This window comes from Kalmanozyma brasiliensis, assembly GCF_000497045.1.
Source record: "Kalmanozyma brasiliensis GHG001 unplaced genomic scaffold PSEUBRA_SCAF3, whole genome shotgun sequence".
Lineage (NCBI taxonomy): Eukaryota > Fungi > Basidiomycota > Ustilaginomycetes > Ustilaginales > Kalmanozyma > Kalmanozyma brasiliensis.
The window spans coordinates 268,149-288,131 of NW_015961970.1; the positions used below are offsets into that span (position 1 = coordinate 268,149).

The following is a 19,983-nucleotide window of genomic DNA, read 5'->3' on the forward strand; positions in this document are numbered from 1 at the left end:
CGGCAGAGGGCCGAGGGGCGGTGCGAGGTCGGCCACTGGCGGCGTCGAACGAAAATTGTGGGCGCCTCGCTCGGGCCGTGGTGAGATGAAGTGTGAGGGACGGCAAACGATCGTGCATATGACGTCCGAAGGTGGTTGGTGGGGCGTCAAGCGACCCTCGCACCTATAAGCGTGATGATCATGTGAGGCGGCTTGTTCAGCCTTCATCTCGTCTCGTGACGCCTCGGTGGGGTCGGAGACGCTCTTCATCATGGCAAGATGCCGCGACGTAAAGCTGTGTATGAGCTTGAGTGCGGCTGGACTCGACTCTTCGGGCATGGCTGAGGCTCTTGATGGGCTAGGGCAATAGCCCCTCTCACCATACGGAGGCTCTGTCGAGGCGCGCGAAGCTAGTAGGCATATAAGGCGCCCGCCTCGCTCCGCACCATCTTTCGCTCTCTCCCCAACACCTCACATCTCAACAACCCTCCCTCTCATACATTGTCCAAGATGAAAGCCATCCTCGCCATCCTGCTCCTCACCCTCACCAGCGTCCTCGCTGTCACCCCTTCGCACTCCAACGACACGCCCCCTCCCGCGCCCGGTACTCAGCCCGGCTGCGGACCCGCTGGGTGCCACAACCCCACCGGTCTCTTCGGTCTCATCCGCAACCCTCGCAAGTACGACCACCTCTGCGACTTCCATCACATCATGTTCAGCCACGACCACCGTCCGCGTGCGTGCTTCGATACGCAGCTGCCCCTCGAGAAGTATCTCTCGGCACCCAACCCTCAAACGTTGCACGGCTTCGTTGATAAGACGGACACCAAGTTCGTTCTGTTCGCTGGGCAGATCGTTACGCTGGACGAAAGGTACGAGATGCACGTGGATGAGGTCAAGGATACCAAATGGAAGTGGGGCGGCTGTTCGAGGGTCAGGATCTACCTGCAGCCGCGCTGGGTGCTGGAGAGGGACGAGATCTGGTGCCCTGGTCACGACGAGCCCATTGAGCTGTAGACTCCATAGGCACTCTCTCGTGTGTGGGCGAGCAGGAATCTTCTTCATGATGTCGCACGCTCGCACGCCTTGTTCCGCCGATGATTCGAATGATATATGATTGATTGTCAGATACAAGCTGCGAGCGTCACGTCGCAGGCGTAGGCGTACTTGCATCGTCCGCATCGCCCTCGAATCTGCCTCCACCTCGCTGCCTCTTCTCGCCCGTGGATCCACCGTCGATCGGCACCGAGCCCTGCAACTTCTGTCGCAGCGACAGATACTTGCGTCGCTGCTGTGCCGACACGGAGGGCTGGATTTTCGACAGCGCCGCCACAAAATGCGACTGCTCGACGATCACCTTGACGCCCTCCACCTCCTTCCTCCCCTTCTTCACCTGCGCCATCGTCGTGGCAGGCTGAGAGTTGTGGAACAGAATCGTCTCTCTGAGCGCCAGCACGGCAGCTTCGCGCACCAGCGCCGCCAGATCCGCACCCGAAAAGCCTTCGAGCCTTGCATCGTACGCGATGGTCTGCAGGTCGACCTCGCCGCTCAACGGCGTCTTGCTCGTAATCGTCCTCAAGATCTCCAGTCGCTCGTCAGGCTTCGGTAGATCAACGTACAGCAGCTTGTCCAGCCGACCGGGTCGACACATGGCCGGATCGATCATGTCCGGTCGGTTGGTGGCAGCGATGACGTACGTCTGGACGCGCGACTCCAACCCGTCCAGCTCGGTGAGTAGCGTGTTGACCACTCTGCTTGAGCTTTCCGACAGCGAATCGTCACGGCGAGGCACCAGCGCGTCGAGCTCGTCGAAGAAGATGACGCACGGCGAGGATGTTCGTGCGCGCGCAAACACCTGACGCACTGCCTTCTCGGATTCTCCGACATACTTGTTGAGCAGCTCGGGACCTTTGACAGAGATGAAGTTGGCGCGGGACTCGTTGGCGACCGCTTTGGCGAGGAGCGTCTTACCACATCCGGGAGGACCCCAGAGAAGGACGCCGGAGGAAGCAGAGACGCCGACGGAGCGGAACAGCTCGGGTCGCTTGATGGGCTCTACGATGGCCATGGCCAGCTCGTCGCGTGTCGAGTGAAGGGCGCCGACATCGGCCCACGATACGTCGGGTACTGTGGCGAAGCCTTCTCGCTTGGACGAGGGCTGCAGAGAAGGCAAAGCAACGAGGAAGTCCGCATTGGTGATGGCAAGAGGCTCGAGCTGCGCGTCGGTAAGAGGCGAGGGATGGTTCTTGAGGAAAGATGCGATGGACGAGTCGCGGATGTGCTCCGGAAGCGCATCGAAGAAGGTGGCCGATGGACGGACGTTCGATTGGGCAGCTGGCGCGATTACTGGAGTCTGCGTGCCATCGGCTGCAGGCGTTGCCGCATCGGTTGGTGGGCCTGAAGCGTCGATGCTGGCGGTGACTAACGCATCGTTTGCCTCAGCTCCTTCTCCAGCACCGGATGTAGCCGCCACGTCGCTGTCGCTCATCTCGACATCGCCTGTCGCCGCAGCGTCTGGTCGAACCTCCTCGGTGTGTAGGCCAATCGCTTGTGAGATTCGTTCCGCAGACAGGCTCGACGGGAGCGAGTCGGACTCGCTGAGCTGCTGAAAGATACGCTTGACTGCGATGATACCTGCTGCCGAAGTGAGCGCTGTCAGATCAGCTCCAACGTAACCTGGAGTTGACTTGGCCAGAGCGCGGAAGTCAAAGTCGCCGGCCAGACGAAGCTTCTGGGCAAGCACTCGTAGGATTCTATGGACAATGAAGCAAACAGGAAGTCAACAAGAGGTCAGCTATCATGTCTTGATGTCAACAAGTCAGATGAGATCTGGCTGGCTGCTGCTTCAAACGAGGTCGTGAAATCAGGGACTTGAATGGGAGGCCCGAAGGCCAAAATGCACAGAACGACCCATTGCCGCTAGCGTGTTGTGTATGTTCTGCATCATGCTATCACGACCTTCGTCCGTAGCGAGCAGCCTGCCTCGATATTTGTTTAAACTTACTGTTCGCGTCCGTCTTCGTCAGGGACACCCATGGCAATCTCGTGGTCGAATCGTCCTGCTCGTCTTAGTGCTGGATCGAGACTGTCTGGTCGGTTGGTGGCTCCGATGATCATGACTGGCTTTCCATCGGTCTTCTCCCAACTGAGGTCGTCCAGAGATGTGAGAAGCTGCGCTACGATACGCCTCTCCATCTCTCGCTGCGCTGTCTCTCGCTTTGGTGTGATGGCATCGATCTCGTCGATGAAGAGGATGCATGGCGCAATGGAGGCAGCCTCGTCGAAGGTATCGCGGATCGTCTTTTCTGACTCTCCTGATGTTCCAGAGACGACTGAAGGAGCCGAGATGGAAAGGAATGGCACGCCGAGCTCTCCGGCGACAGCGCCGGCCAGCATGGTCTTACCGCAACCCGGCGGACCGTGCAACAGTACACCTCGAGGTGGCTTGACACCAGTATGAGCATAGATCTCTGGATGGCAGAGAGGCATAGCTATAAGCTCTAGAATCTTTTCGATGGCTTGCGAGATGCCGCCGAGATCTGCGAGACGAGTGGCAGGTGGGGTATACTTCTCGGCAGTGCTCGTGAGTTTGGCGATCAGTCCTTTGGGTCGCTTGGAGGAAGACGACCCGGCAGAGGAAGCGGCAGCGCCACTGCCATCAATGCGAGATGAGCGTGACTTGCGCTTCACCGGCGACGATGTGGATGCGACGGGTGCAGGCGAGCTCTGCCGTGTCCTTGGAGCCGATCCGTTGGCTATCGGAGAAGCAGCCGCTGCGATGGCGTCGGACCCTGCGTCGTTGCTTGATGCCAATGCTTCTCCATTTTGCTGTGCTTGTGCCTGCTGCTGTCGAGCGAGAGCGGCTGCGGCAGCGGATCCAGGAGGTGGTGGGACGGGTATATTGGATGCGGCCGACGAGGAAGATGGAGACTGAGGAGGTAGGGGGCTATTCAAGGATATCCTGTTGCGCTGATTGGCCCAAGCGCCAGTGATAGAGCGATTCATCTTGGAAAAAGACACATCAGAGACCAGCTCTAAGCAATCGCTATTGAACGAGCTGAGTGTGATGATGTCGAGATGATGGAACTGAGGAAGGAAGAGTGTTTGGTTGAGGCAGTTAGAAAAGGAGTTCGCACGTCCTCGAACAACTTTTTTTGTTCTGAGGAATTTTTTGACTTTTCTCGACTTTTTCCTTCCCGTCAGAGGAGCGTGGAGGTTGGACCCTTTCCTCGCGGATTGCCGGCCGGGAAACGGCCACAGCACCTCTCGAGCTACACTCGATGCTCGTGAAGCTCAATGCAATCAGAAGATCACGAACCAGGTAGCCCTTCAGGACCAAGCTGATGCATGGTGCTTGTTGAGAGATTACATGCTATGCGGTACAAGTGAGAAGGAACGTCGAAGTCAATCGGCAACATTTTGTTTGGTGCGGCTCCGCGTGAGTCGCTGCGCGGGCTGAGATGTTTCGGAAGCCTCTGCGGACTGACTGCGAGACTGGCTTCTGCTCGAACCTTTTTGCGCTTCTGTTCGTGACGCAGTCGTCTTTGTTGACGTCGCCTTCGCTCTGCTTGTGGTGGTCTTCGCTCTCTTCAGAGGCGAGGCCGTGACGCTTGCCGTGGACTCCGGCTCGGCAAGTGCTGACGTCCCAATGGACCCAGAAGCGACGGAAGCGGTCTTACTCTTGCTGCTTTTTGTTGCGGGCTTTCTGCGTCGAGCGCCATCGCTTGTTGTTGCAGAGCTTCGACCATTTGCGGTGAGCAGATTCACCTTCGGCGCTCCCATTTCCCCCGTCTTGCCGCCCGTGGCCTTTCCGTTCGCAGACTTAATTCGCTTTGTCCGAGGATCCGACTTGGCTGCTTCATCGCCTTTGCCATCGGCGTTCTCGTCAGGATGAGCGCGCTTCTTGCCATTCAGAGTCTTCGTGACTCTGTCTGCTGCCTGAGCCGACGCTTTGCTCTTGAGTGACCGCGAAGACGACACTTTGCGAACGCTGGCAACTGCACTGGGTGGAGGCACGATTCGATCATCATTGGCTGAAGCAACGCTTTCGTGCGTCGCGATGCTGTTTGTCAAACCGTTCGGCAATGTCGGCTGCAGTGCTGTTTGCGGCGCGAGGGATAGCGGTGCCATCTGAGCCGTGAGTGGCACTCTGGCTTGCGCTTGGAAGGGGTTGAGATTGGTGGAGGCAGACGCCTGACCCTTTGCGGCTGAGAAGGCGAAGCCGCCAGGGAAGCGCGGTGTCGGTGAGATCAGTGAAGCTGGGCCAGCTCGCTGGGGTGTCAGTCCGGGAATAAATGCATAGTTCTGAAGCCCGGACGGCGGTGTTGGAGGTGGCCCGAGTGTCGCAGCTGGAGGTACAAAGGTCGGCTCTGTCGGCTCTGGCTTGACGTCGCTCACAATGCTATCGTGAGAAGGGGCAGTCGTGACGGCACTGAAGCGAGGTGCATCTTCGGTAAAGGATGGCGTATTTGCCGCCGGCGCGGACACTTTGGGCGGGGTCGAGTCGAATGCATGCCGAGGCACTGGAAGCTCCTGCAGGACACGACGTGTTGCGGCGAGGTTGCTCTGTGACGACTTCGCAGCAAGTCCTTGACGTACTTTTGTTGTTCCGACGCGTGACTGTGGCCTCGGAACAGTATCTCTCGGAGCGGTTGTGGCAGAAGCTGGCGATGCTTTAATCGAGCTCGACGGAGGGGCAGACGGTGGCGGCGGCTTCCTGTCGCTCTGCGCTGCTATCGATGTCGACGATGCCTCGCGTTTGAGCCCGTTCTCTCCGACAGATCGCACTTTTGCAACTACCGGCACTGGGTCGTTCCCTGCTGACACAGCAGTCAGACCTGTGATGCTCTTGGCCGTGTGGGCAAATGCGGCGCACTGAGCGGCGAAAGGGGCGAGGAGTGCAGCCATATAGCCGAACAGTGCCACTGATAGCTCGAAGGCAGCATCAATGATGGGCTCGTATGGCTTGACGATGGGAGTCAAGACGCGATAGATGAGGATGGAAGCCCCGTAGCTTCTGGTGAAGAGCATCCATATGAGGAAAAGCGTCTTGAACGAGTCGTAGAAGGGCACAAACCAGGCGATAGTCCGATCGCAGAGCGGCTCCACCTTGTTGAAGAGGTTCCACAGTAGTACCGTGGTGAGCGCAGATTTGACGGCTGCTTTGCGTTTGGCGGTCCCTACGCGCTTTCGAGAGGTCATCTGTTTGGTGCCATCCTCGGCGTTTCGGACGAGCACTTTGCGCTCGCTGCATCCGATCTCCTCGAGCTTGACCGCGTCAAAGGCATCGTAGGTGTCACGAAGATCGAGAAGGAGGATGGCCGCCTTGAGGACAAAGTTGATGAGACCCATGCCGGACGACAGCTGTCAGGACGGCAACCATAGAACAAGATGGTGCGTTCTTGCTCGCGCGCGCCGGCAGATGCTTCAAATCAGGGCATCGGTGGTCTCGGGCTGTTGCGAGCCGTGATCATGACTGTGGCGCGAGGAGGTGTGGAAAGGGACGAGTGATGTGCTAGAAGGAAAGTGCGCATTTGTACAAAAAGTGTTGTTGTGCGGTTCTGCTGGAGTGTTGGTCTCTCCACAGTCACGTCGGTTTGTTCTTCGAGATGGCTTGATAGGATAATATGGTATATATACGCTGCTGATGACGAACCACTCCATTCGTCCTGCGATTCTGGCTCCTTAGCTCAGTTGGTTAGAGCGTAGCACTGTTAATGCTGAGGTCGGCGGTTCGAGCCCGCCAGGGGTCGTGATCCTTTTTTGGCCTTGATTTTGAGGTCATGTTTTTCAACCTGCTTTTTATTGCGGCTCCTTGATGAGGATGGGAGCTGTCGATGAGAAGGAGCAGCTCACCATCGATCCTGATAGAGATGGATCGCGTGAAGAGCAGCACAGAGAGCGATGTGTTCATGTCAGGCGGCTGTGACAGACGTGAAAGTGGACTCCTATGACGCAGAATGCTCTTCGATGTGGGGAAAGAAGATTGCTGCCACGAGCATCCTGTATCAAGGCGTGTACCTGAGTGCGAATCGTACTCGGCTGCGGGGCCAGGCGAGGCAAAACCATCATCTCACTCGTGAAAATCGAGCGGGTGACGTGGGTCGGCTATCAATGCTTGAATTCGACATCCACGGTCGCTGACCAGGTTCAACATGTGTGAGGAGCTTGTCCAATTATGGAAGTCCCAGGCCGAAGAGTGTCAAGATGGTTATGCGGTCTCGATCAACACGGCCAATGCGGAGAAGAAAGCTAAAAGTCGCCGTTGCAAGAGGATAAGACGGGTCAATCGCAACCCAAAGGCGGGGTTGGAACAGAGCCGTCTATGAGCCAACGACGTATTGGTAATCGGTGCCTGCTCGGAGGGTGAAGCTTCAAAAAGGCGGCAGACGACTGAGTCCAACTTTCACGCACGCTCTTGAGTTTGGTTCGAGCTTTCTCTCGTCTTTGAAAATCTACCTAACTCTTACGCACGCTCCAAATCGCCTAAGCCGATCCTCCAGGTTGAGAAGCTCAGAAGAGGTAAAATTAGCGAAAGTGCGTGTGCGTCGTTTCGTGTTTGTGACGGATCGTCGTTGGTTCTTGAGAGATGGGCGGACGTGTGCGTAAGTCTTGGCTGGTGGATGAGCCGACGTCTCCGCCTGCATCACATGCAAAAGTTCCACAATCACGCTGCTGCTGTCTCTCCACCTCACACCATCAACTCCTCTCAGATCCCTCTTGATCGATTGCCATCCCGTACATCCGCAACAATGTCTGACAACAACGACAACAAGCAGAACGAGTCCAAGGGCGATGACAGCAAGAAGATCACCATGGACGAGCTCAAGCAGCACGACTCCAACGACGATCTCTGGCTTCTCATCGATGGCAAGGGTGCGTCAATCTCCCTTCTGCTGGCCGCACGGTCACTCAGGCAAAAGTCACCACGACCCCCCTTGCTACGGCATGCTTTGATGCCGTATGCAACGCGGAGCTGTCGTTGCTCTCTAGGACCGACGTGACTGACACTTTCTTCCTCGTCTTGGCCATTCACAGTCTACAACGTCAGCAAGTTCATGGATGAGGTACGTCAGACGACATCATCCCATCGTGAGATCATGGACGCTAATGACTGACACACTTGCACCTCCCTCCCCTACTCTCGCACGGACATCCCTCTGAAACACTGCACCAACTCGGATCCCGCACGATGCACAATCTCACGATGTTATTCTGCTCGAACAGCACCCCGGTGGTGACGAGGTCTTGATGAGCGAGGCTGGCAAGGATGCCAGTGAGGCTTTCGAAGATGTCGGACACTCGGAGGACGCCCGTGCGCTCCTTGGCCCTATGCTTGTTGGCGAGATCGAAGGCGCCGTAAGTATCATCCTCACACCTTGCGGCTCTTCCGTAGCGGCGACGGCCAAGCATGGTGTCAATTTTGCGCAGCAATTGCTGCGGGACTCATCCGCCGGCCTTGCCAGAGGGCTCTTCACTTCGTACTTCGATCTGGCAGCTGAGCTGACGTTCAAGCACTTGCTGCTTTCAAACCCAAACAGAAACAGAAGATCAAGACCACCAGCGGTGCTGTGACCAACGAGAACAACACAAACTTCAACAGCCAGTACGTGTCCACCTCAGAGCAGCGAGTCTCTCGAAAAGATGCGCACAGTCAAGACCCGAACGGCTATGAACTGACCTCATGCTTTGCTGCTTTCCTGCCATGTCCAACAGCCCCCTGTTCATGTTCATCCCTCTGGTCATCCTCGTCTCCTACCTGGCCTACAAGCAACTCTCCTAGACCCCCTGCAATATCTTTGTACTCTCCCGCCCTCTCCGGTCTACGTGAATCCAAATTGCTAACGTACAAGTGCACTCACGAATTCCCTTGGTCTCAGTTGATGGACAATGATCTGCACGCGCGCTGAGCAGCACTCAGGCTTCCACCGCAAAGCTGCGAGCATCTCGTTTGCCGTCTCGATGCCGTGATCTGTGAGAAAGACGGCTGCCGGCCATTTCACGGTGGAAGTGGAGGATTCCAGCTTAAAAGGGCACGCGCCTTCAACTATTCCCAAATTGCCGCTGGAAGCTGAGTTGCTGTCCTTTCCCTTCCCACCAACACCTAACTTCACTCGTTGCCGAGATTGCGCCTGCGTTCCTCGGTTCGACCATGCAGAATCGAAGAATCAAGGGATCATGACAGGGCGCAGCCCCTCGACTTCGCCCTCGAAGAAGCATTCGAACAGCGACAAGATCAACTTCTTTGTTCGCGGTAGCAACGATGCCTCTCCCTCACGGGGGGTCAAACGCCAACGCACGGCTTCTTTGGACGACATAACTCCTTCCGAGATAGCCTCGAGAGTCATCATTGCCCTCGATTTGGACGCTTTCTACGTCTCTGCTTGTCGAAAGCGAGACCCATCCCTCATTGGCATCCCCATCGGAATCCAACAAAAGGCCCTGGTTGCTACCATCAGCTATGAAGCGCGCGCAGCAGGCGTTGGCAAGCTCGACAGCATCAAGGATGCGCTCAAAAAGTGTCCTGATATGGTGCTGGTCAATGGCGAGGACCTCACCTACTTTCGGCAGGTCTCGAGTCAGGTGTGGAGACTGGTGAGGTCCATCGTCTGGCAGAAACGAGTCGAAAAGCTGGGCATGGACGAGCTCTTTTGCGATGTCACCGAGATGGTCGATCACCATCTTTCGACGGTCTCAAAAGCCAAGGACGGTACAAGATGGTTCGATCTCAACGCACCTGATCAGAACGAGAAGGTCGAAGGGTACGGATTTGACTTTCCGACGTCGCCTGCCGAACCTGCTGGACACACACATCCCAGCGACGCTGCAGAGCACTTGGCGCACAATCGACCAGATGGGTGGCAGGAACGAATGCTGATAGCTGCGAGACTAGCATACTACATACGACAGAGAATCTCCGACGAGGTGGGCCTGACTTGCTCAGCAGGCATTGCTCCAAGCAAGTCGCTCGCCAAGCTGGTGGGTGCGCTCAACAAGCCCAATCAACAAACGGCATTCTGTCCCCCGGTCGCGAGCCTCGCGTCTAGCCCGTACAATGGTGCAAGGTCTGTGGAAGCAAATCTGCTCCAACACATTCATGCCTTTCAGGATCCTCTGGATCTTCGCAAGCTGCCTGGGTTCGGCCGCGTAGTCGTCGACAAGATTCGAGATCATCTCACTCCGCACCCTAACGCTCCTTCAAAGCAGGGCAACGGACGAGCGCGCATCAATTTCATGGATCCTACGAGTGTATCGGATGACGAGGAGGAGAAGGTCAAAGTTAAAGTGACGGCTGGCACTGCGAGGAAGATGCTTTCCCTTGAGCAGCTGGGGGAGCTATTTGGTGAGGTGATCGGACCCAGACTATGGGCGCTAGTCAGCGGTCGCGATGTGGAACCGGTCATTCCAGCACCGGACTTTCCTCTCCAGCTGTCCATCGAAGACACGTATCCGTATCCGAGCCTGCGTGGGGCAGCGATCCATGCCGAGATCCGCCGCCTATCTCTGTCCCTGCTTCGGAGGCTGGAGCTCGAACTCACGACGCAGGCTGCAGAACCGGCAAAGCAGCCACAGCCGCTCAGTCAGGAGACTGTGATCAAGAACGAGGCGGTGACCATCCGAGACTACCAGGACGAGCAGCCGCCACCGTCGGCGATGGGAAGAGCGACGTGGCTACGATATCCGATGAAGGTGCGCCTCAGCGTCCGTCAAGGCTGGAGCAACCGGGTGTCGAAGCAGACCAAGATGCCCGTCGAGATCTTCGAGTTGGAACATCCGAGGGACATTCGAGCGGGAGCCATCGAGAAGGCATGCAGAGGTCTGCTGCGGGCGTTGATCGGGGGCGACGATGTGGTGGGCGACGGAATGAACCTCATCAACATTGCTGCGCTGGACTTGAGCGACAAGAGACCGCAACGAGCGCTCGGAAGCTTCTTCGCACCGAGCACAGCGGTGGAAGTCAAGACACGACAGGGAGAGCCGACCCAAGCAGCAAAGATCGACGAGGGCTTCCTGGCTAGCTTGGCTCCCGAGCTCAGGGAGGAGATTGCAAGGGAGTACGGGATCGATGTTGCCACGACATCCCTTCGCATCGACACCGTCAAAGACCAGAAAGCCTCCGATGTCGCCAGCTTCGATGCTGCGGAGAAGCCCTCGATCAAAGGCAAAGGCAAAGCCGCGCTCGAGCCAGGCCCGATTTGCCCCACGTGCGGCGAAGAGATGCAGGTCTGGATGCAGCACGATCACGAATCGTATCCCTTCTCGGGTGTTCCGGTCGACGCTCTACGTTCCAGTACTCCTGATAGCTTCGACGAAGAAATTACAAACGAGCAAGACGAAGGTGATATAGACCTCATTCCCTGCGAGCTGTGCGGCGAACAGCTGAAGCCGTTCATGCTCGTCGCCCACCACCGCTTTCACGAGTTGCAGAGCTGAAACTCTCACACCTACCCGCATATATACCCATGTTCAATCGCATCATTGTCCCATCCCAGTCAACGGTGCGCCTCAGTGTGTGTCAATGGCTGCTGTACTCGCTGTTGATCTCCGTGCACCGGCAAAGCTTTGAGGTGAGTCTCGCTTTCGCATTTAGACTGTTAGATTCGACGAGCCCGGTCCCCCATCCAGCGTCACTTTTTCAGAGTCTAACCGGACCCCGGAGCCAGAGCTTTCTCTGGCCACAAAGTTGCCCTCTGTTTTTCCGCTCTCGGATCGGTCCACTCGCCGGAAAGAATGAGCGCATCAGCCCACTCCTCCCGTCGACAGGGGAATATCACGCGCACATCTGCTGTCTTGCTCATCACCATCCACACATCCCTACCTTCGTCCGGCTCATCGATTCCCGCTCGTTCACAGGCGTCGCAGATACGTTTCACAAAGCAGGACTTGCATCGCGGTCCATTGCGGTATCCATTGTCATCCGGCGCAACATCGTGCAGCTGCTAGCAACTCGGACCGCTTCACCGGCTACGAGCATCCGTCTGATCCGCACGCAACCGACGGCATTCGATAGACACTCTCGCAGCGAGAACACACATTCAGAACTCCGAACACAACAGCGTGCCCAGAAGCTGGCGCACCAGAGCCATCACACGAGTCTCCCACGCTCCACAACCACACCTTCGACCCGGACCCCAACACACACACCAGCACACCATGGCGCTCAATATGGACGACCTAATCGGGTCGATGCAGCACTCGATGCATGCTGGCGATCGAGGTCACGAGCTGCACGAGATCCGCGAGTCTCTCAAAGCCTCTCTGCCCGCGCAGCATGGCGCTGGGCCATCACAGCCAGCGCAGCCAGCGCCACGGCGGACCTTTGCGCCTCAGCCCGGCAATAGCTCGTTGGACGCCGACGTTGCGATGCTCTCCTCCTCGTCGTCGCAACAACAATCCGGGTATGGTGGCCAATTCTTTGGTGGCGGCGCAGGGTCATGGGGGAGTCAATCGTCGGGTAGCTCTAGCGGAGTACCAGCCCAAGGAGGATGGCGATTCGCACCTGCACCAGCAAACACACCGCAGCAGACACCCGTGGAAACCAGCGCGCTCGCAAGACAACTCCAAGCGGAACTCGAGAGACAACCGCAGTGGGGCCAACCGATCTCACCGCCATCCCAACAACATGGGTACACCACACAACCGAACGGGTACGTCTCACCAGACCATCCGCCAGGTCGAACAGCGGGCGTGGGAAACGAGAACGGCGACGCACCACGCAGCTTCGTAAACGGCTTCGACCCTACTGCGCGGGACGACTCGGCAACACCCACAGGCAATCTCAGCCCTCGCCTTCGTAACGCTACTCCACGCTAAGTCACGGACAATACTTCACTCTTTGGGCTCAATGCGATTCTTTTTCTCACCGGACCGTTGACTCTCTCTGTACGAGGATGGTATGAATTGGAACATGTGACGATGTGGGAGGTGCTAAACAATGCTCTCGAGCTCCTTTGCAAAGGTCAAATTGCTCGCGATGGTTGCCTTTTTCGGAATCTTTGTCTCGGCAGCTGCCGTGTTGAGTGATGCAAAGCTCACGACCTGGGTCTTTGGGTTGACCTGCCAACCTCGGGTCTTTGCGAAGCCCAACACCTGATCGAGGTTTTCGAAGAACAGCAGTGTGGCGGCATCATGGAGTGCGAGGGAGTCGTATGCCTTTTCTTCGCACGATGCGATCTCGTTTCGGATCATGTCCATGAGGAGGTCTACGAAGAAACGGTATTCGTCCTGGGGCGGGGTTTCGCGGGAGAGACGCCATACTTTGGAATAGGACCCTTCCATGAGCCAGCGTTCGAGGCTGACCGGGTGCTGGAGGTACTTGGACGAGTTGACCAGGTCTGTGGGCAGGGTCTCGATGAGCGTGTGGAACGCCGAGATCTGGTTCGAGCTGAGAAGGCGGAGCAGTCGCAGCCCGAGAAGCGGCTCGTAGTTGGACGAAGGGGAGAGTGAGGCATCGTAGAAGGGTGTGAGGAGGGAAATGTATCGATCAAACGCGGCAATGTCGCCAATGCGCACCGAGTAGAAGGCACCGATCTCGAGGACTTCTCGCGCCAAAGGCAGGTCGGAGGATGAACTGGAGGACGACGCGGAGGGCACGAGGAGGTTATGTTCTGTAAGCGCGATTTTGAGTTTCGTGAGAAGGGATCGCACCTCGTCCTGTTTGGACTTAGATGACGAGAAGGCTGTCACCAGCGACTTGTGCAGGCTGTGAAGGTCCATCGTTGCGTAGCTAGCAGAGCGCTGTCGAGAGCTGGATCGTGGCTGAGGCTGGCAGATGGGACCGAAAGGGGATGCAGGCTCGTATGGTAGCGAGTGCTGTGCGCGTCAAGTTGGATGGGTGATGCTAGATGAACGTATCGAGAGAGAAAGGCGGAGTGTTGGTTGCAAGTTGCGCAACGACAAGTGGAGAATGATCACTCTGGCCAGCAACAGCCAAACTCAAAGCGCTCGCTCAGCTACGCGCGTCCCCTCCAGCTCCGCATTCCGAGCACCTCACGCGTGCGAATTTTCAAAGACTTCACAAATGCACGATGTAACACTATGGATATTTCGCCCGCCAACCGACGTCCAAGAGCGCCAAGTCTGTCCCTCGTGCCGCCAGGATCGAAGTCGCCACTATCAGCCTTCTGAACTCATCCCGGCCGTCTGAGACCTCGCAGTCCTGGCTACCGAAGTAGCTCGAGTGCCAGCGCCAGGGATGAGAGGCGCCTCGACAGGCTCAATGGACGATCTGATCGCCCGCACGGTCAATCCTCGCTCCTCGTCCTCGCTGTCCCTCGTCCGCCCCGAGGTTCGAACAAGCGTCGCGGAGCTACGTCGACTGTCAACATCCTGCTCTGGCACGTGGAGAGCTGTCGAGTCGCTCGCTCGCACGGCCGCAGACGGATCGTCCTCCGCGTCCTCAAAGATGTCCTCATCCTGGGTCGCTTGCGACAGTGTGCGGGTGCGCAACTCGCTCGACCCACGCGAGGCGCGAAGCACGACCGAGTGCTGTGAAAGAATTCGCTGTCCTTGCAGCACGCTGACATGCTTGGGCGGCGGCGTGGTATCGAGGCTGACCTTCCGCGCATACCCCACCTCGAAACCAGTGTCCAACTCAAACCTGGGCGAAGCACCGAGGTGCCCAATCCTTTGCCTCACCTCGCGACGCACCGGTACCTGTACCTCGGCGTCATCATAGAACAGATCAGACTCCCAGCTGTCCCGCACCGTCATCTGCGAGAGGTCTCGCTGCGGTATGCCTTCCAGCCCAAGCCCGTTGGGGCGGGCTAGATCGGCTTGCGCGTCGGCTGTGATGCGTTGAATGGAGCTGGGTGAACGGGCGAGCTGGGCAAGGAGCGGGGATCGTTGTGGCTTTTCCGTCGACGGAGGTGCAGTGGTGACGATCACGGGCGGTGCAGTGACTGAGGTGACGTCGGATGAGCGAGGTGAGCGGCCCTCATCAGAAGCTGCGAGGGTTGGGGCGTCTGAGATGGGCGAGCGGGTCGGCGAGAAGGCGGCGGAGGGATCGACGTAGGGATTGGAAATGTCCTTGAGCTTGTCGTCCTTGAGCGAAGCCCATCCAAACCGAGGGGACCGCTCGTCGGCCAGCGTTCGATCATCGTCATCGCGCCTGTCGGGCGACTTCTCGCAGTCCGAATCTCTTCCATCTTTTTGCACGTGGCCACTAGCAGTGCAGTGACGATGACAGTAGACCACAAGCAGTGCCAGCACGACCAGGCCTCCAGCGCAGCCCAATGAAGCTGCGATGGCAATCCTTGCCTTGCTGCTGAGCCCACTTGCACCTGCATCAGCCGAAGAGAGGCCGTCGGGCGATCCCACAGGCGGCGAATCCAATTGAGTCATCGTGAATGTCTCCGACGACACATCGCGGAATCCATCCGAAGCTCTGGACTCAATCGAGAGCTGTACCTGCACCGGCTCGAATCCGCCGCTCGGAGGCGTGCCAAAGAGAATCCTGGTCAATGGGTCGAAGTGGATCCACTTGCTCGCCGAAGCTGGCTCGACGGTGACCTGAGGAGGCGTCCGTGTCGATCGAAGGTAGCTTCCAAGATCGAGCTGGAAGAGTCGTCCAGGAGCGAGGCGCACATCAGGCAAGCTCCACACGGCGAATGGCGAGGGATGAATGGTGATGTTGACTGTCACTGGAACCGGGGTTCCGCGTTGACTGGCGGTATTGACCAACGTGAGTGGCACGATGAGCGACAAGGGCTCGGCCTCGGTGATATTGAACGGCGGCATACCGGAAAACGTCCTAGTAGCCTCGTCAAACGCGAGCCACTCTCCTACAGCGCTCGTATTCGCCGTCACCCGCAAATGCGATCCATCTATCGCCCTTCCTCTTGTGTCCACCACATCTTCCAGCGCCAGTACGCCGGTAAACGGCTGACCTGCAGTCGCATTCAACGCCTGTAGTGGCGCACCCAGCACGATACTCGCCCCACTCACGACAAGCCTTACCTCGCTCTGCACGCCTCTGTATCCGCGCAGATCACTAGCTGTAACTACGACGATGTAGAACTCGCCTGCAGAGTGTACGTCTGTCGGCGCGACACCGAACAGCGTCATCTGATCAAAGTGCATCCACCCTGGCAGCGGCGATCCATCTTTCAGCTGGGCCGAAATATAAATGTCGTTGCTGTCGGAAAGGAACGTGTCCCCCGCAAATGCGAGGGCGAAGGACCAGCCCAGTGGTAGCAACTGCGCGCCGGACGGCAAGATGTATTCCGACCCGAGCGAACTCACATTCGGCAGCTGTGCAGCGAGGGGCTTGTTGACGAGAGGACCACGACCAGGGAGTGTGATGAGATGAAACAAGGTCGATGCTGCGCTCTGCGTCTTTGGATTCGTCGCGGTCAGCGTGATGCTGTCGTTCGTTCGGGATCGTGAAGATCGGGCCGGGATGCCGGAGATACTGAGCGTGGCAGCTTCGAACGTAGCCCATGCAGGAAGGTTGTCAGCGGTGTAGGTGAAAGGCGCGGTCGCGTTGACGTCGACAAAGGTGTCAGGCGCAAAAGTGACATTATATGGCTGGGCGAAGCGAGCGATGAGTGGAAGCTGAGTGCTGGGTGGACGACTGACACGGATCACCGCTCGAGCTGAAGCTGAGAGCAGGAGCACCGAGATCAGCCAGACTAGAGCAGTCGATTTTCTGTAATAAGGACGCATCATGGTGGTCTCGCGCTGCGACCAGTTGCTCGGCGGGAGCGATCTTGCTGTGTCGTGATGAAGAGAAATGTTTCGAGTATCTTACGTCGTCTGCTGTGTCGTGATGATGACGATAGGATTGCACGCTAGGATGAACTCGTAGAGACTGTGGGTATGTCAGTGTCGGGAAGGAAACAAAAGAAGGTGGGACGGTGAGGGAGGGAAATCGAGAAGGGTAGCACCGAGGTAGACGCGAAGTCTAGGGAAGGCATGGTGCATTGGCCAAAGAAGCCGTATAGGTGAGAGTGGCCATTGTAGATGAGTCCGTCTTAGGAGCACTGGCATCGGCTAATCTGAGCGATGACAGACACTCTCGACTTTGCCAGCAGATATCCTCGGCACGATCATCATTCTGTCTTGAGACAAGTTCCGCGGACGCGACAAGCGATCCACGAAGCAGTCGACCAGCATGATGGCCACAATGTGAGGGCGGGTCATGAAGAACTTCTGGTCGACCCTAAGCTAAGGAGAAGAGGATGACCACTGGCACGCATGCGTTTGCTTGGCTAGGCCACCCCTTGCAGCTGTCGAAGAATGCAAAGCAGATCCTTGCATGAACTCGCGTTTGCCAAATTTGCGGTGCGCGAGTTCTTCAAGGCTGTTAGATGTTCTCAATTCACAGGTTACCCGAAATTCCGGGTCACGGAGCTGGACGTTGTGCTTCCAGGGTTCGAGGCGACGCTTGAAATGGTCACGGACCAACCTTACTTCTTGACCTGAATCGCTTCACCACCTACACGACGGTCACGCTTCACAACAGTCGCATCGCCAAGCCGCGTTGTTGCGAAGAGCTATCTTGCCGATATGTCGACCAAACAGTACAAACAAGCAGGCGAGGACGTGTGGAAGAACAGAACCGAGAAGATCAATGCGGAGCTCTTCACACTCACCTACGGCGCCCTGGTCATCCAGCTGATCAAGGACTACGAAGATTATGCAGAAGTCAACAAGCAACTCGACAAGATGTAAGTGAGCGACAGGACTGCCGACTTGCCTTGAATATGGAAACGGAGCTGACTCGTGCTCTCTTCCGTCCTTTTCGATTGCCGGGCCAACAGGGGCTATAACATCGGCACCAGGTTGATAGAAGACTTTCTTGCGCGGACGAATCTCTCGAGGTGCTCTGACTTTCGCGAGGTAGCGGAAGTAGTCAGCAAGGTCGGCTTCAAGATGTTTCTCAACATCACACCGACGGTGGTCCATCACGACGAGACAGGCGCATCAGCAGCCATCACGGGACAGCCGTCAGCAGCGGCATCGGCACAAGCGTCGGCGGGGACAAGAGAGTTCAGCTTGATCTTGGAGGAGAACCCATTGGCCGAGTTTGTCGAGCTTCCGAAGGATGCAAGGGCGGGAGGGCTATGGTTCAGCAACGTCTTGGCCGGGGTGTTGCGAGGAGCGCTCGAGATGGTGCAGATGCAGACCGAGTGCTACTTTGTGTCGGATGCACTTCGAGGAGATGATGCCACCGAAATTCGAGTACGATTGATCAAGCACCTGGACGAAGAGGCGCCCATCGCAGACGATTAAGGCGACACCGAAACTCGATCCGCTTCCTGGACACGGCCTTTCTGCTCGTCTACCATCGCACTTCAGCTCGACCTTTGTATTTGTACAACATTTCACTTCAAGCCATTCCCGCGTCCCTGCTCATTTCCTTCGCAACATTGTTGCGACTGCGTCGTTGCCCGTCGCGCACATTCATTCGTCGGCTCTTCACACCCTCGGAAGAGCCATATGCTGCGTCAATCATCGGCACCCAGGTCGGCGAGGGTCCGAGTCGAAATCACCGCGAGACACGGGAGGCTGCAGCCGGTCGTGAATGAAAGGACACTTTGCTCCATTCGAGAGCGATCGCTCCGTGCGCGTGCATCAGTCCCACCAACAAATCACTTTTGCTCATGATTTCACTTCAGAGTTCATAACCTTGCTGCGATTGCTTCGCCTTTGGATGCGCGTCGACTCTTGCTAAAGCGAGCTCGAAGCCGAAAGGTCGACTCAAGACCGGCAATGCGATGTGATGCAGGCAGGTACACGCATGCACCACTCAATCCTCTCAGTCCCTCGCGAACACAAGCAAGCAACGGGTGTACTCGACGCACAAGCAGGTGGTGGCGACACAATGCAACCGAGCGAGCTTGGCACAAAAGAGCATCAAGGTGGGTGCAGGTACAAAGACGGTTGTTCCGTGATTGTCTCACGGAGTCAGCCATCCTTATACTTTCCCACGCAAAGTTTAAGTCACCGGATAGTGTTGCGGTTGCGCAATCGGCGCATCGGTCTTGCCACACTTTGGCTCTCTGGCGGTCGACTTGCTTTCTCCCACGCTATGCCAACCGGTCCCACGCCATCAACTGCTGTGGCGCCACACTCTTGCTCCAGAGTCGAGTCTTGGGTCGGATGTGCCGAGACAGCCTGTGCGCTGGTGGCTGCGGCGGCAGTTCTTCTTCGTCAAACTTTCATTCACCAAAAAAGAGCATGTGACGATCGAAAAGGACTACCTCTGTCAGCACTGGTCCTCCCTCGCTACGCCAATCACCGCCCACGATCATTGGAGCCCCATTTCAGCATCCTGCTTGACGCATTCCCACTGTCGCAAGCTGTTGCGGCAATCACTTGACACACCTGCGACTTGACTCTCATCGGAGACTCTTCGGAAGCAATCAGCAAACGCTGCCCTGCTAGAATGGCCACCATGTCAAAGACAACTTCGCCTCGATCAATCCAGTCCAAAGACCCTCGTCCGTCCGCTTCCTCACTTTTTCCGACTGATAGCGAGACGACAAGCGCGGATGACCAGCAAGCCTTCTCTCCTTTGACTCTCGACGAGCTTGGCATACATCCGCCGACAACGGCAAGCGCATTGCTCGATATCATCACACCCGTCAGCCTCATCATGCCAGAACGCGGTACTGCGTCCAGCGAGAACACACGCGAGCCGCTAGACAGCTCATCAGCCTCTCAAGAGCTGGTCTCCAAAGAGGGAGGCATGAACAGTCAACAGACTGACGAGTCAGTCCAGAAAGTCATGGACAAGCAAGACCTCCACGCTGCGTCGTCAGCAGCAGCCACAAATGATGATGCCTTCTTGGCATCCTTCCTCGAGAGCCTGACGGGAGGATCGATCATGACGAGCTCGCAAGATGTCAGCGTATTCTCAGTAGCCACGCACTCGGCAGCGAGCGAGAAGCACCTCTCAAGCTCGACGTCATCATCGTTACAAGCAGAACTTTCTCGGGCCAGCTGCACACTCCTTGACAATGCGTCTCTCTCTACATTTGCTCGCAAAACAAACGCAAC

General features: G+C 57.1%; 8 protein-coding genes and 1 non-coding gene across 9 annotated transcripts; 6 read left to right on the forward strand and 3 right to left on the reverse strand.

Annotated features, from left to right (window-relative positions):
* Positions 1-489: 489 nt before the first annotated feature.
* Positions 490-996, forward strand: PSEUBRA_003989 (uncharacterized protein; the record flags this gene model as incomplete). The annotated part of the gene is made up of 1 exon (XM_016437554.1): positions 490-996. One exon carries the CDS (start codon positions 490-492, stop codon positions 994-996), a length of 507 nt encoding a protein of 168 aa, XP_016291111.1.
* Positions 997-1,123: 127 nt separating this feature from the next.
* On the reverse strand, positions 1,124-6,330 carry PSEUBRA_003990 (ATPase, AAA-type, core; the record flags this gene model as incomplete). Its single annotated transcript, XM_059465193.1, has 3 exons — positions 1,124-2,732; positions 2,984-3,909; positions 4,747-6,330. 3 exons carry the CDS (start codon positions 6,328-6,330, stop codon positions 1,124-1,126), a joined length of 4,119 nt encoding a protein of 1,372 aa, XP_059320502.1.
* Positions 6,331-6,657: 327 nt separating this feature from the next.
* PSEUBRA_006506 lies at positions 6,658-6,731 on the forward strand. Its single transcript has one exon. It is a non-coding gene; the product is annotated as a tRNA-Asn (tRNA).
* Positions 6,732-7,730: 999 nt separating this feature from the next.
* On the forward strand, positions 7,731-8,761 carry PSEUBRA_003991 (Cytochrome b5-like heme/steroid binding domain protein; the record flags this gene model as incomplete). Its single annotated transcript, XM_016437555.1, has 5 exons — positions 7,731-7,854; positions 8,017-8,045; positions 8,206-8,337; positions 8,520-8,584; positions 8,695-8,761. 5 exons carry the CDS (start codon positions 7,731-7,733, stop codon positions 8,759-8,761), a joined length of 417 nt encoding a protein of 138 aa, XP_016291113.1.
* A 395-nt stretch (positions 8,762-9,156) lies between these two features.
* On the forward strand, positions 9,157-11,412 carry PSEUBRA_003992 (DNA-repair protein, UmuC-like protein; the record flags this gene model as incomplete). Its single annotated transcript, XM_059465194.1, has 1 exon — positions 9,157-11,412. One exon carries the CDS (start codon positions 9,157-9,159, stop codon positions 11,410-11,412), a length of 2,256 nt encoding a protein of 751 aa, XP_059320503.1.
* A 720-nt stretch (positions 11,413-12,132) lies between these two features.
* Positions 12,133-12,792, forward strand: PSEUBRA_003993 (uncharacterized protein; the record flags this gene model as incomplete). The annotated part of the gene is made up of 1 exon (XM_059465195.1): positions 12,133-12,792. One exon carries the CDS (start codon positions 12,133-12,135, stop codon positions 12,790-12,792), a length of 660 nt encoding a protein of 219 aa, XP_059321474.1.
* A 114-nt stretch (positions 12,793-12,906) lies between these two features.
* PSEUBRA_003994 (26S proteasome non-ATPase regulatory subunit Rpn12) lies at positions 12,907-13,695 on the reverse strand (the record flags this gene model as incomplete). The annotated part of the gene is made up of 1 exon (XM_016437574.1): positions 12,907-13,695. The coding sequence occupies one exon, from the start codon at positions 13,693-13,695 to the stop codon at positions 12,907-12,909; it is 789 nt and encodes a 262-aa protein (XP_016291115.1).
* A 399-nt stretch (positions 13,696-14,094) lies between these two features.
* PSEUBRA_003995 (Cadherin-like protein) lies at positions 14,095-16,647 on the reverse strand (the record flags this gene model as incomplete). The annotated part of the gene is made up of 1 exon (XM_059465196.1): positions 14,095-16,647. The coding sequence occupies one exon, from the start codon at positions 16,645-16,647 to the stop codon at positions 14,095-14,097; it is 2,553 nt and encodes an 850-aa protein (XP_059321475.1).
* An 840-nt stretch (positions 16,648-17,487) lies between these two features.
* On the forward strand, positions 17,488-18,213 carry PSEUBRA_003996 (Transport protein particle (TRAPP) component; the record flags this gene model as incomplete). The annotated part of the gene is made up of 2 exons (XM_016437547.1): positions 17,488-17,648; positions 17,742-18,213. 2 exons carry the CDS (start codon positions 17,488-17,490, stop codon positions 18,211-18,213), a joined length of 633 nt encoding a protein of 210 aa, XP_016291116.1.
* Between the last annotated feature and the right edge of the window lie 1,770 nt (positions 18,214-19,983).